General features: G+C 41.9%; 1 protein-coding gene across 1 annotated transcript in view; it reads left to right on the plus strand.

Moving 5' to 3' along the window:
- The window catches only part of Gdpd4 (glycerophosphodiester phosphodiesterase domain containing 4), a 141,423-nt gene that overhangs the window by 92,623 nt on the left and 32,714 nt on the right, over nt 1-16,086 (plus strand). The window contains exons 12-16 of the mRNA XM_021167569.1: nt 4,030-4,251; nt 5,916-6,070; nt 10,142-10,289; nt 11,939-12,021; nt 13,556-13,605. Coding sequence (XP_021023228.1) covers nt 4,030-4,251; nt 5,916-6,070; nt 10,142-10,289; nt 11,939-12,021; nt 13,556-13,605 — 658 coding nt within the window. The remainder of the gene's footprint in view (nt 1-4,029; nt 4,252-5,915; nt 6,071-10,141; nt 10,290-11,938; nt 12,022-13,555; nt 13,606-16,086) is intronic.

Raw genomic sequence — 16,086 nt, forward strand, 5'->3', positions numbered from 1 at the left:
GGGGTGTGTGTGTGTGTGTGTGTGTGTATGTGTGTGTGTGTGTGTGTGTGTGTGTGTGTGTGCACTGACAGCTTCCTAGAAGCTCTTTCTATTGTTACACAAAAGGCACCTAGAGCAAGTCAATTTCTGAATAGCAAAGCTTCTTATCTGATCTAGGGGTTTTCTCAAAAGACCCATCACCTAAGCAGGTCTCAGCCATAGTAGAGTTTCTGGCTTGCCAGTTATGCAAAGGCTCTGAGAATCCTTCAAAAGAATAACCCCATAAAATCTCAGATAACAATCACTGACAAAAGACTACTTCAAAGCTTAGGTGTCATCACTCTAGATTCATGCCAGATACAATGGTTCTGCAAAAATTCTGGTACACTTCAGTGTGCTAATTTTGCCTATAACCCCAGTACTTTGGAAGCTGAGGAAAGAGACAGAGTTGAAGACTTGTCTGGGGTGCATTAATAAGACCCTGTGTCAAATTTTTTTAAAAAATTAATGAAAAAAGGGTATCTCAGTTGCTTACCATGTGCAAAGCCCTAGTTTCAACCCTTGAAACAAACATAAAAACACAAACCTAAACAAAGGAAGTATAGATTCTATAACTACTGGGTAGAATGTCCTATAAACATTGTTTTGAGAGCCAGTTGAGTAACAGTGATTAAAATTATCCTTGATTTTATGGATTTCCTACTGGTTTATTCTATCAGTTATTGGCTAAGGAGTGACAAAGTCATTTCAATTGTTGGTTGTTTTTTTTTTTCAGATCTGTTAGGTTTTACATCATAAATTTTGAAACTCTGTTGTTAAGAATATACATAAGTTAAGATAGTTATTTCTCCTCAAAGAATTTGACTCTTTTTCATGATGAATAGCAGGCAGAATGATGACTTTCCAAAGATGTGCATGTCCTAATTCTTGGAATTTATCAATATCACCAGGCATGGGGGACAAAAAAGGTTTCTGCACATGCAGATGAGGTTCTGGGCTGCAGGGAAGATTGTTCTGATTTTCAGATGTTCCTCATCGAGTCAGGAAAGTCCTTAAACAAAACTGTCTTAGATGTGACCAGACAGATTTTATCAATGGAGACATGAGGGACAAGAGAGGTTTGAAGTGTGACGGGGACTCAACTATCAACTGCAAGCTTTGAAGGTAGAAGAAAGAGCCTTCGAACCAAGGAATGCAGATGGCCACTAAAACAAGGAAAAGACCCTCAACTTACGGAGGTTCCCCAAATCACAGGGAACTGAATCCTGCCAATAATGTAACTGAGCAGGAATGTTCTCTAGAAACTCGGGAATGATGTGGAATTTGGTTGTCACCTTGATTTCGGCTCCACGAGACCCAAAAAGAACGTCTGATCTATAAAACAAAAACACATACAAAAAATGGTCTGTGTTGTTTTAAGTCACTAAGTTTATGACAGTGTGTTATAGTAGCAGTACAAAATTGATCGTGATCAGGTGTGGCAGTGTATGCTCTAGTCCCAGCACTCAAGATCTAGAGGAAAGAGGATCATAGTGTGAGGCTAGACTGAGCTACACAGTGAGCCTCAGGCTAGGCCAGAGTAATACCCTGTCTCAATAGCAAAATAATAATGATATAATGACTGTCTTTATCCATGATGACAGTGGCATAGTCAAAAAATGTCTCAACTAAATAAAAGTTCCTCAAATCTATAAACACTGGTTCAACATGAAAGCTCTTGTTTCCTTCTTGTAACAGGCTCCCTTTATATAGTCCTTGTTGTCCTGGAACGCACCATGTCGATCAGGCAGACCTGGAACTCACAGATATCTGTTTGCCTCAGTTACCTGACTGCTGTAATTAAAGGCATGCATCACTATGCCTGGCATGAAAACGATTTCAGTGTAATTTAAAATGGTAATAATCTAAAGAAAAACTATGCACTCAGTTAAATTTATGTATCAAAGTACTCAACAAAATTCTATTTGTGTTGAAAAATTCATGTGTGTGTTCATATATGAGCACATATGTGTGTATTTATAAGACACCCAGAGATTACTGTTAGATTATCTTCCCAAAGCAGTTTCCACTTTATCTGAGACAAAGTTTCTCCTTGATCCTCGAACTGACCAGTGAGCCCCAGGAACCCTCCTGTCAGTGCTTCCTAAGACCTAGGATTACAGGCAGGGATTGCCACAACTGGCTCTTCACACCAATCCTGGGAATCTGAACTCAGATCCTCACGCTCATGCAGCAAGCACTTTGGTGACTAAGCATTCTCCCCAGTTCCTGTGATGAAAAGTTATTAATGAAGATGAGCACTGGCCTCTAAAGATGGGGAATAAGCAAAAGTGCCCTCTTCACCACACCCATGAGCAGCACACAGCAAACTGTTGACAGTGTATTCAATACATAGAAAGAACTGAAGGGGTGCAGGCTTGGGAACCTGAATTTGTACACCCAGATTTATGTAAAAAGCTAGGCATGATTGTTAATACATGCAGTCCCAGCACTAGGGGGGCAGAGACTGAGGATCTCGGTCTAGCCAAATCAGCACACTCCAGGTGCCTTTGGGATTACTTGGAAGAGTAAGAATGTATCTGACATGCTTATTAGTAGACTGGACAGGCTGAAAAAGAATCTCTGAACTTGAAGGTTGGATGAGATAAACTCCCACAACTGAAAACCAAAGGAACCAATGGCTGAAGCCTATGAGAAAAGAACATCCAAAGACAATAGGATATAACTAACAAAGGTGAAGATAGCCACATCCCATGACCTTAAGATCATTATTATATGTGATAGAAAACATGAAATTAACATGCATCCATCAGTGGCTGGGATACTATTTATATTTAGCCCTAAAAGATAAAGAAATTATGTCATCTGAAATAACATGGCTCACCTTGCAGGGCATTATGCTAAGTGAGATAAGCCTGGCACATAGTGACAGATGCTAGTTTCAATAATGTGTGGAACCTAAGAAGGTTTTCCTGATAAAGACAGAAAATAAAATAGTGATTACTACACAACTGGTGGTGCTAATGAGATGATAGGGAGATGTTGGTCAAAGCATATAAAATTTCATCTAGACAGAAAGAATGATTTCAAGAGCTTGCTTTGCTATGTGCTAACTGTAATCTTAAAACATAGTAATTCCTGAAATAATAATACTAGGACACAATTTAAGCATTCTCATCACACAAAAATATCATGTGTGATAAAGCAAAGGTTAATTAGTTTGATTTATCCATTACATGATGCAGACATATTTCAAAACAGCCTGTTGGGACTGGGCATGTAGCTCAGTGGTAAAACAAAGGCCTAGCATACATAAGGTCTTAGGCTTTATCTTCAGCACTGTAAAACCAAGCAAACAAACAAATAAAAACTGTTATACATCATAAGTACACACAATTCATTTTCATTATTTTTCGTCTATTTGTGTGGAAAAGTGTGTAGGTATAGGTGCATGTGTTGAAGAGGATATTTGTGTGTGTGTGTGTGTAGACTGGAGGTTGATGTTGGACATCTTCATTAAATTTCTCTCTACCTTTCTTTTCTTTTCTTTTCTTTTCTTTTTTTTTTTTTTTTTTTTTTTTTTTTTTGGTGTTTTGAGACAAGGTTTCTCTGTGTAGACCTGGCTGTCCTGGAACTCACTTTGTAGACCAGGCTGGCCTCGAACTCAGAAATCCACCTGCCTCTGCCTCCCGAGTGCTGGGATTAAAGGTGTGCGTCACCATGACTGGCTTCTACCTTATTTTTTGAGACAGGATTATAGATATGTACCACAAATATATAATACCAGCAGTCAGGAGGTTGAGGCAGGAGGATTATAAGTTTGAAGCCAGTCTAAACTACATGTTGGTACGTGTATAAGAAGTCTAGGATACCAAAGAAATCATTCCAAACCTTTGGCTCACCAGTGGGGATGACATCGAATCCCCTTGTACGTCAGAAGGCATAGTGAGTTGAGTGGTCGTGTAAGCAATATGGAAGCAGACCCACAGAGCAGGAAACCTGGCAGTGCTTGACCAGAACCAATGTTTTCTTTGATACGTTTCTTTTTAGCATAAGCCATTTTTTGGCATGAAACCTCTATCAGAGGCTGACAAAAGAAGAGCAGGCAACCAGTCCATCCCGCAGCTGTCTGAGTTATTGGCACTTGCAAAACGGGAACAGAAGATTGTGATATTTGATCTGTTCGGCCCTCGACCAGGACATCCTCTCAGAAACACTTTTGTCCGAAGGGTGGTAAAGGTCATCCTTGACTCTAAGATCGAGCAGCATCTGGTACGTGTGTCTTCGTGTTCATGGCAGTGGCGGGGAGGCGGGTAGCCTGCTCAGGAGTGTAGGTGAATTAACTACCACATAAGTCCTCTCTGGGATCAGTAAGTGATAGTGTTTCCTATGAAAATGGAAATTATTGTTTATACAGCTACAGAAGGCAATTTGAGAATGATCCAGTTAAAATGCTCCCAATAGGGAAAAATATTGAGACTGTTTCCTATTTTAAACCAAATCTAATATTAGCGCATTGCTAAGAATGATTTAGGAGTTGAGGAGATGGCTCAGTGCATGAACCACTTGCTCACAAGCATGAAGGTGGGGTTTGGATATTCAGAACCCATGTAGAAGCTGTACAGGCACAGCAGCCACTGTAATTCCAGCACTGAGGAGGCAGAGACAGGGCAGGGCAAGATTGCTAGCTAGATTAACTGTAATTGGCAAACTCCAGGTTCAGTGAGAGATCCTGTCTCAAAAATAAAATGGGAATCAATGAAGAAGATATCTCGTGTCAACCTTTGGCCTCTACATGTATGCACACACATGTGCATGTGCACATGTGTACATTTGTATACATGTGAACATTCACTTATGCATGCTACACATGTATACATGTGCAAGAAAAAAAAGAATAATGTATGTAAGCCAGGCCTGGTCATACATAACTGTAATTCCAGCTACTCTGGATGCTGAGGTCAGACGATGGCAAGTTTAAAGTTTGCATGGATATAGAATAAATTCAAGACCAATTTATACAACTTAGCAAGACCTTGCCTCAAAATTAAAAAAAAAAATTAAGAGGACTGGGAATATAGATCACCAATAGAACTCTTGCCTAGCATGCTTGGGACCACGTGTTCAATCCCTAGGATCACACCAAAATATAATAGTGTATATAATAACACTGAGGTGGTCTACCCAGCGCTCAACATAGGCCTAACATGACAGTACAACCATGGTCTTCATGACAGTGCAGCTTTGAGGGCATTGGTTTTAAAGAATGACATAGAAAGACTGCTGGGTCTTCGTTGAGTAAAGTTTTGCTCCTCATTTTGTTTTGGTTTCTTCTTCTAGAATCATTCTTTATTTGCAGTTATTTTTTCAAATCACTTAATTTCTCAAAATACAACAGTGTTATGAGTAAAACATGTATGTGTCTCCTTGTAAATGGAGTTCTTTCCATAGCTGAGTCAGAGCAGCATCTCTGTTGCCAAGAAACACCTATGTAGCTCCTCTCAAGTATGGTTTTAGGCATCAAAAACTAGGGTATAGTACTTTTATGTTCATATCTACCAATATTTTTTTCTCTGTTAAGTATCTAATTTATGGTCCTGCAAATACTAGGAAGGTGTTCTACCACTGAACTACATCTCTAGCCCTCGATCTCTTTTTTGTATGACTCTTTCTGTATGCTTGGGCCCTTTACTTACTGCTAACTGGAGGATGGAAAGGTCTGGGGGAAAACTTAATTCCACAGCAGCCTTCCCCATTTTTAAGAGTTTATTAGACAATATAACTAATTTGATTGCTTCACCAAGGGCTAGACTCTTTCTCTGCTTCCTATAGACTACACCCAGTGCTGGAATGGAGGCTCGCCCTTTCATTCTTCCTGGGCTGTTTGTATCAGGAGAGTTGAGCATCCACCATCCACTGTCTGTTTCTTCTTGCAGATATTTTGGTTGCCGGGTTTTGATAGAGACTATGTCAGGTTCATGGCTCCTGGTTTTCAGCACGTGGGCCGTTTATGGTCCATTAAAGAACTTACAAAACATAATATTACTATAGTAAATGTTGACTATAAGAGATTGTTCTACACTGGGTTAAGGTAAGTGTTTTACCCCCTCTCTTGACATGCATCATGTAACATTCACAAAATATCAGTTCCACTTAGCTTCCTTTCGCCTCTTTATCTGGTTTTCTGTCATCTTTGACTCCTCTGCTTTCTCGTTGCTTTTTCTGCCTCCCTTCTTTGGTTAATAAGCATTTATGATGTGTAGATGATGCTCTTCTTTGTATTCTAATTCCTTACCACTTAATACTTATTTTAAAGGTCCATCTATTATTTTATGTGTGTGTTTCCCTGGTGTGTGTATGTGCATATGTACAAAACCCACAGAGGCTAGACGAGAGTGTAAGATCCCCTGGAACTGGAGTTATAAGATGACTGTGAGCCTCCATGTGGTTGCTGGGATTTGAACCAGGGTCCTATGGAAGAGTGTACTTTGGCCAGCTGAGCCATCTCTCCAACCTCTCCACCATTTTTATATGCTTGGTTTATAATTTTACTGTACACTTTTATAAGGTTGACTATTTAAGATTCCATATTTAAGTGCAGTCATACAATATTTGTCTTTCTACCTCTGGCTCATTTCATGCAGTATAGTGTTTTCCAGGATCACCCATATTGAGACAGCTAACAGAATTTCTTTTTTTAAATACCGAGTAGTATTCCATTGCATATAAGTACTATATTTTCTTAATCCATTTCTTAATCAGTTTTATGAATCTGTTAGTAGATAATTGGGTTGATTACTTATCTTGGTCATTGTGAACAATGGCGCAGTGAAGCTGGGAGTGAACACAACTCCATGAACTGTCGTCACCAGCATCTGTTGATAACTGTCTTTCAACAGCTACTCTCCTTCCATCTTTTCCCCTTCATCTAAAATCTTAACCCCCAGAAAAATGTCTATAATGTGTATATCAAGAATGAGCAAACTCATATTATTTGGGGACTGGTTTATTTTTCACTCATCGTAATTCTCTTAAATTCTATCCAGAGCATTTATTTATAATTTGTTCCTTTTTATTGCTGAATAGTGTTCAATGGTGTGTATACCAGAGTTTGTTTAATCAGTTACTAGCAGAAAGACATCTGATTATTTCCATCTGTTTGCATATGGGCTTTCATGCAAATATAAGTTTATTTCAGAGAAAAGATGCCTCAGATTTCAAATTCCTGGGTGTAGTAATTGAAAGTTTTATGAAAAGCCACCAGACTTTTCCAGGAAGACTGTAACCTTTTACATTCCTGCCAACACCATGACCCAGAGTTTCTGCATCTGTGGTAATGTTTGGTGTTGTCACTTTTTAATCTTATCTCTTCTGATAGGCATGTGTTAACTTCAGTTTGTTTAAACATATTCTCTAAAGGCTAATGATGCTGTGCTTACTTACTCATAATTTTCTTCATTGGAATTCCCTTCCTTTCTTTCTTTCTTTCTTTCTTTCTTTCTTTCTTTCTTTCTTTCTTTCTTTCTTTCTTTCTTTCTTTCTTTCTTCTTCCTCTTCCTCTTCCTCTTCCTCTTCCTCTTCTTCTTTTGTTTTTTGTTTTTTGTTTTTCGAGACAGGGTTTCTCTGTGTAGTCCTGGCTGTCCTGGAACTCACTCTGTAGACCAGGCTGGCCTCGAACTCAGAAATCCACCTGCCTCTGCCTCCCGAGTGCTGGGATTAAAGGCGTGTGCCACCACGCCCAGCTGAAATTCCTTTTCTTTATTGTTGAATCTTGAGAATTCTTTTCACGCGTTGTTAGATAGGGTTGAAAGCATTTTCCTGGGACTGGAGGGATAGCTCAGTGGATAACAATATGAACTGTTCTTCCAGAGTACCCAGAGCTCCCAGCACCATGCTGGGAGGCTCAGAACCACCCATAACTGGAGCTCCAGGGGATTTGATGCCTTCTTTTAGAGTCCATGCGTGCTTGCACAATAATTTCAGGCACACCCACACATAAGTAAATACAAATCTTTATAAAAGTGAGCACACTCTCCTAGTCTGTGACTTACTTACTGTGCATCTTCTTAACAGGGCACAAGGTCTCCACAAAGCAAGAGCCGTGTTTCCATTTTGACGAGGCTGGCATATGAGTTCTCCCTTTAAGGAAGTGAGCATTTAGCTCTAATCTAAGAACTCAAGAGCAGACAGAGTTCTTTACTTCTATGTTTTCCATAAGGTTTATATTGTTACATTATATACTCAAGCCTACAAATCATCCTGAGCTCATTTTTATACACAGTCTGAGGTTTGATTGAGATTTTAATGTTCTTTTGGGAGAGGGCCTCTGGCCTTCCAAATTGGTGACGTTTGTTGAAATCTACTGTTCCACTCACTTGCTTTGACAACTTTGTCACAGGTTATTTGAGCAAATGTATATAGGTCCTTTTCCAGACTTTCTATTCAGGATCACTGACTGGTGTGTCTGTCCTTGCTCTGATACCTTGTTGTCCTGATTACATGTAGCTTCACTCCTGAGGATGGTGATTAATTCCATTAATTAATTAATTATTATTTTCCAGACTGAAGTATGTTTTCCTTAGCATATGGGAGACTGAGGATTGTCAGGGCAAGCCTGGGCTACGTAGTGAGTTCAAGACCACCTTGCGCTATGGAGTGAGACTCTGACACTCCCTCCTCCCCACCTAAGATTCGCTTTTCCTGGAGCTGTGCCTTTGCATGTGTGTTTTGGATCAGGTGACCTAACTGTGCAAACAGACCTTTGTTGGCCTTCTCTAGGACTCACGTTGATCTTACAGATCAGCTTGGGAATAGCTGGCAGCTCTGCCCTGCCCCTCTCCAGTCTGGGAGTGAGCACCACTCTGTTGCCTTGGTTTCTTTGCTTGCTTTCATCACTATTTCTACATTTTCAGGGTTACATCCTTAATGCTTCCTTAAATTCATACCAAAGTATTTCATTTTCTTTGAGGTAATTCTTAAGGGTATTATGTTTTTAATTATAGTTTCTACAGCCCTTGTTCATATTTTACAACATTGAATTTGAGTTATAGTCTTAAATAGTACAAAGAAGCCTTTTTCACTTTTTCCCTACAAATTCTAAGTTTCTCTTTACATGACCTGTAGAACTTAGAGGCAGTTCTTACCTGTGAGCAGGAAATTGGCAGCACCTCCTGTAGAAAGGCATGGTTATTATCTTAAGTCTGCCCCGAAACACAGAGCTTGTCATTCTAGTGTATGGCAGACTTGGACTTTCCTATGTGACTACTGGATCGATCAGGGTTTGAAAGTTCTTGGGCAAACACTTCTACTTGATCTCAGCCCACAGGCTGAGGGGCACTTGGTGTGCTTTCTGAGAACTGGAGTTCTTCGATGACACTGGCCTTGCTTTGCGAGTCCTTTGCTTATTCTCTTCCTTCTCCACAGTTCAGGCTGAGGCGTCCACTGACTTAGTGCCTTATAGACAGCTGGGTTTGTTTTCTGCCACCCAATCCTTACTTTAAAAAATACTGCAAAACTCATGATATTTAAGTGTTAAAATGGTCACCACGCTGGTGTTTGCTTTGTTCTCTCAACTAATACTTATAGAACCAGATGCTCAGCTAGGTCTGGATACACACACAAAAAAAAAAACGGTGGGATCATAGTCCTTTGTGTTGTAACTCGATTTCAGTCAAACAGAAAACGGTAAGTGAGCAGGTCATCCAAGTCAGGGTGGGTGGCACTGGGATAGAACCTCGTGGGACCCACACGCCCAAGGTGACAGGCAGTGAATGGCTTGTAGAAGCAGCCATTCAGGAGCTTCATACTCCTCCACAAACTGGTTTTCTCAGTTGTAGTTTGAAACTGACTGTGGCGGGAAGATTTGTAAATGCTGTAAAGGATTTTGTGTCTGTTGTTGTACACCCTCCCTCTGCCCCCATTCTTTCTCTTTTTCTCTTTCCATTTTCTTTGTCTTGCTGCATCCCCCGTAGGATGTTTAATTCACCAGAATTCTATGGTACGGCAAGAGCCCATTCGGTCTCAGCGAATCTGAAGCTGTCTTTTGACAGGCTGTTTGTCTGATGATTTAGGCAGTAGCTTTTCACAAGTGTGGTTGTTGCCCTTTAGCTATTGAGAATACACCTGAGCTGAAACCCTCTGTGGGCTCTGTTTTTTGTTCCAGAGATTATAAGAGTGCTAAAATCTACATCCATGTGTATGTTATCAACGAGCCTTGGCTCTTCTCACTGGCCTGGTGTTCTAGTATCAACTCTGTGACCACAGACAACATTGAGCTCCTAAATCAGCTTAGTCGGCCTCTCTTCTTCATGGTGAGCTGCTTGTCTGGATCATGCTAAGCCTGGTGTGATTGTGCTCTCCCACCCCCTCGTAGTCCCCTGGTAAGCTACTTCAGAATACAGACATCTGTGAGTAATGGAAATGTGCCTTTTCCCTTGCCATCCAAATTCTTTCGGGTTCTTTGTTGAATCTTTACAGTGCACTTTACATGCTACAATGTAATCTCATTGGAGATTATTTTTATTATCCCCATAGAAAACTGGAGCTCACAGGTGTCTTGGTCCATGATCTCTTAATGAGAGGTCTAACTCTATTGCAGGCTTAAGCATGTGCAAGCACATTCACACACACACACACACACACACACACACACACACAGAGTCACACTCACACACTAGCCCTATGGCAGCAACAACACTCATAGGGTATATTCTGGGAAGAAAGCCAGAGTCCTTTCTCTGCCAAGTGGAAACTGTTTCTTGAATGCAATGCTCTTAAATGAACAAGCCAGCACCCTGATGGGACTTGGTGAACACCTGGTTTGTAGCCACTGCTAAGTCCAGTCGCTTAGTACCTATAGATAGAGCTGTGGCTAGCCAGTTACTGCAACAGAGTCTGGGTTTCTTGTTTGCCTAGAACGATTTGACTGAGCAGCATGCAACAGAAACCAGGTTATAGTAAGAGAGTCTCCATGTGCCACTCATGCTAGCCTCAAACTTTGGGCCTCAAGTCGTTCTCCACCTTAGTCTTCCAAGTGGCTGGGACTATAGACACACTCCACTATTCCTACTAGGAAACAGTCTAGGAATTGGAAAGATGGACCAGTTAAGAGTGCTTGTTGTTCTTCTAAAGGACCTAAGTTCGGTCCCCAGTGCCAATATCAGGCAGCTTACAACTGTCCAGAAGTCAAGTTCTAGGGGATTCAGTGCCTCCCTCTGGATTCTGGAGACACTGGTATGTACACTTGTGATACGAATAAAATAAATATTTTTAAAAGAAAAGCTTAATTTTGCTCCCTTGAAAGTTAAGCACTGGGAAGAAAAGCTTAAGAAAGACTAAAAAACACCAGTTTCTGTAGCAACAAGAATAACACTGGGAAGGAGCAATGGAGTAGAGGAAGAAAATCAAACCAGAGATTAGAAAATCCATGTGAATCAGTGCAGGAGTCAGAGTTCCCAGAGTGCTGGAGAAAGAGCTGATCTTGGTAGAGTCTGGAGGAGTGGGTGTGTGAGTCAAATTACATGTAATTCTACATATAATTCAGCATTTCTGTGAAGAATGTTGATTCAGACCAGTGGTGCCCAGGCACTAGTTCATAGACAGTTGCATTATGAACGGCTTCCCAGAACTATATGGTAGTAGCTAGATACTGGAGACCATGTTACAGAAAGAGAGCACAAGATGGCAGATAACCTGGACTGGAGTCCTGGGTCCAGGACAGACTTGGTGTGACTTGTCTGCAATTCCCACAGATGTCTGCCTTGAGAGTCAAGGGAGAGGGAGAGTGTGACACCCTGTATGTCTTACATATCCCCAGTATGTATGCGGATGACTGTTAGAATAGCTGCAGGTAGTCTCACCTGGCCCCACTTCCTATGGGCCTCAGCCCAGGTAGAGGAGCAAGGGCCTTCAAACATCCTGCTATAGAGCGATCCACCTTCGGTTGGTTCATGTTTTGCAGACACCAGGATTCTACATGTTCATGTGGCTTTTCTTGGATGTTGCTTCTGCTGTTATCATTGGTTTTGTCTTTTGCTATAACTGGTAAGTATGTACTTATAATTCTAAATGAGCACTTCCTCTAAATAAAAGTAATAAGTGGGTTCTTACAGAGAATTGAGGAAAAGGTTGTTTTCTTCTGATACCTCCCATGGCAAAGTGGGCTGGAATATCAGCCTCTCATTTCCTTCTGCCTGCAGCTTACTCCCTCACCCCCTGTCTTAGGGTTTCATTACTGCAAAGAGGCACCATGACAAAGGAAACTCTTGTAAATGACAGCATTTCACTGGGGCTGGCTTACAGTTCCAGAGGGCCAGTCCATTGTCCTCATGAAGGATGGCAGCGTCCAGGAGACTTGGTGCTGGAGAAGGAGCTGAGAGTTCTATATCTCTCTCTGCACTGGGCAGAGCTTGAGCATGGGACCTCAAAGTCCACCCCCATACACACACACACACACACACACACACACACACACACACACACACACACAGTGACTAACTTGCCCCAACAAGGCCACAACTCCCTCTCCAAGAAAGCCACACCTCCTAATAGTTTCACTTCCCATGGGCCAAGCATATTTAAACCACCACACACCCTTTTCAAATAAGGACTCTCACTGAAGTCCAGTCAGAAATGTACTATGAATTCGGTGTGATCTGTTGAAAAAGGCCTGAGATTGTAGCTGTCCAAACAAGGGCCTCCATCTCCCCTCCTGGGAAGAATGGACAGAACAGGTACATAGGCCAAGAAGACTGGGGTGTGGCCCTGGCTTTGCATTTTAGTTGCTGGGTGACCTTGAGGAAAAAATATGCTTTCTCATTCTGGACCAAACTCCTTTTTTCTCCCCAAGATTTCTTTCTTTTCCATTTTTCTTTTTTTTCCTATTGATTATTTTATTTATTTACATTTCAAATGTTGCCCCCTTTTCCCCATCTCCCCTCCACAAGCCTCCCTCCCATCACTCTCGTCACCCTTGCCTCCTCCTCTCTAGCATCTCCCTTTGCTAATCATACTCCTTCTTATGTCTGCCCAGAAAAGGACATTTAAAAATCCTTGCAGGACAAATGCTACAGGGTTTTGGTTTTATTTGCTTTTGTTTGTTTTGTTTTGTTTGGGGGGGATTTTTTTCTGTTTTCTTTTGTTTTTACTATTCCCCGTGTGTGGTTGTTTTGGCTGCATGTGTGTCTATGCACCTCGTTAAGTGCCTCATGCCCACAGAAGCCAGAAGATGGTGCCAGATTCCCTAGAACTGGAGTTACTGATGGGTTGTAAGCCACCAGGGAGGTGCTGGGAATTAAGGTCCTCCAGAAAAGCAGCCAATGCTCAGAGTTGACTACTGAGTCATCTCTGCATCGCCAGGATTGTGATTTTAAGATGAAAGAGAGAACTAACAGCTTGGAAGAAGGATGTAAGTTTGGGTAGACTGTGGTTCTCTATATCCATCATTCCGACTGGTGACTTACCCTTTAAAGAGAGGCCCTCCTCTCAGGTGAGAGCCTGGCTGGATAATGCATCTCTTCTGGCCACAATGCTGTTTACAAGAGGCCTGTGAGCTGATACATGGTCTGCTTCCTTCCAGGATAAAAGAGATTAAAAGAGAAAGGTGGCTTGAAGCTGCTGCATCTTCAGGTAAGGTCAAAGGCCTTGCTCATTCCTTCCTCTTTGTCCTTCCCCATTGCCTCGAGAAGACAGGGCCTGCTCTTCATATCTCTGCTGAGAGCTGAGGGTGTGTGGAGACTGAAGGTTGGGGATCAGGGAGCAGCAGAAACATTTAGTCAGTCCCCTTGTCCTTGAGTTCCCATCTGCAAACTCAACCAAGCACCAGTGGAAACAAAAGTCATGTTGTTGCTGATATGAATCATGTAGTTAGGTCCTGTAAGGGGTGCTGGCTATGAAATGCATAGCAGCTTTATTCTTGTGGTCAGTCCTTATCACTGCAGAACAGTGGTGCTTTCCAAAAAATGCTTGCTTACCTGATTTTATCATTGTGCAAACACCACAGAGTACAGTTACTGTGCACCTCTCTCTCTCTGTCTCTGTCTCTCTGCCTCTCTCTGTCTCTTCTGTCTCTGTCTCTCTCTGTCTCTGTCTCTCTGCCTCTCTGTCTCTGCCTCTCTCTGTCTCTCTCTGTCTCTGTCTCTCTGTCTCTCTGCCTCTCTGCCTCTCTGTCTCTGCCTCTCTGTCTCTCTGTCTCTGTCTCTCTCTTTCTCTGTGAGTGTGTGTGTGTGTGTGTGTGTGTGTGTGTGTGTGTGTGTGAAAGAGCATTGCTCCTAGGGCCATAGTGAATGGAGCAGTATGGTATTAAATAAAGCACGTGAGCAAATGATATAGTCTAGAGACTTGACAACATGAAAGTAAGCTGCCTTGCAAGATCTTTTGTTCTATAGAAACCCTTTTTATCTCATAATTTAGTTATTTTTATTTATATTAATCCCAATCGTAGCCCCTCCCTCCTCTACTCTCAATCCTGCCCTTACCGTCAGTCTCCCCGCATTACCCTCTCCCCTTGGGTACCATCCCAGCCTGGCACATCTAGTCCCAGCAGAACTAAGCACCTCCTTTCCTATTGAGGCCTGATCAGGCAATCAAGGTAGGGGAAGGGGATTCAATGACAGGCAACAGAGTCAGAGACAGCCTCCACTCCAATTGTTAGGGGACTCACATGAAAACCAAGCTGCACATCTGCTACAAATGTGGGGGCCTAGGTTCAGCCCCTGTATGCTCTTTGGTTGATGGTTCCGTCTCTGTGAGCCCCCATAGACCCAGGTTAGTTGGCATTGTAGGTCTTCTTGTGGTTTCCTTGACTTCTCTAATTTGCTCAGTTTTGTCCCCCACTCTTCAAGAAGACTCCCTGAGCTCCTCCTGATGTTTAACTATGGGTCTCTGCATTTGTTTTTATAAGCTGCTAAATGAAGCCTCTCAGGAGACAGTTATGCTAGGTTCCTGTCTGCAAGCATAGCAGAGTATTAGTGTCAGAGGTTGGTTCTCTCCCTTGGGATAGGTCTCAAGTTGGGCAGCCATTGGTTGGCTATTCTTCAATCTCTGCTCCATCTTTATCCCTGTGCATCTTGTAGGTGGGACAAATTTTGGGTTGAAGGTTTTGTGGATGTGTTATTGTCCCCATCCTTCCACTAGAAGTCTTGACTGGCTACAGGAGTTGGCCACTTCGGTTTCTATATCCTCTCCTGGTGGGAATCTCAGGTAGAGTCGCCCTCATAGTCTCTCCCATACCATATCTCCAGCTAGTCTCAGACACGCCCCTCACTGATTTCTCACCCCAAGCCCTCTCCTGTCCCCCCCCCCCCCATGCACCTGATTGCCATCCCCATCACCCTCCTAATCCTCTCTTCCACCCAGTTCCCTCTCTCCATCCACCTCTGATGACTGTGTTTTGTTTCCCCTTTGGAGATTCGTACATCCTCCCTTGGGTCCTCCTTATTACCCAATTTCTTAGGGTCTGTGGATTGTAGTGTGATTATCCTGCACTTTATGGCTAATGCTCACTTATAAATGAGTACATAACCATACATGTCTTTCAGGGTCTTCGTTACCTCACTCAGGCTGATATTCTCAAGTTCCATCCATTTGACTGCTAACTTCGTGATGTCTTTGTTTTTAATAGCTGAATAGTATTCCATTGTGTATATGTACCACATTTTCTGTATCCACTCTTCAGCTGAGGGATATCTAGGTTGTTTGCAGTTTCTGGCTATTATGAATAAAGCTGCTGTGAACATAGTTGAGTAAGTGTCCCTGTGGTAGAGGTATAGTGGGGCATCTTATTTTTTAATTGGGTTATTTGGTTTATTGATGTCTAAGTTCTTGAGTTCTAAGTTCTTAAGTTTTAAAATCCCCTTTTTAAGTAGCATATGAAAATAACAATAAAATACATAAAATCATAATGCCATATCATGGTCATAAATTATAAACTATACCTGTTATATAACTGGCATCCCTACAAATGTGTACTAGCTACACTGTGCTCTAACTCAAGATAGTAGCAGTGTCACTAAATAAGAGTTTTCAGTTCTGCTGTGACTTTTTGTGACCAGTATCAGGTGTTCAGTTCATGACAACTGAAAACATCATTATGAGGCACAGGCTTGAATT

This window comes from Mus caroli, chromosome 7, assembly GCF_900094665.2.
Source record: "Mus caroli chromosome 7, CAROLI_EIJ_v1.1, whole genome shotgun sequence".
In the NCBI taxonomy this organism is placed as follows: domain Eukaryota; kingdom Metazoa; phylum Chordata; class Mammalia; order Rodentia; family Muridae; genus Mus; species Mus caroli.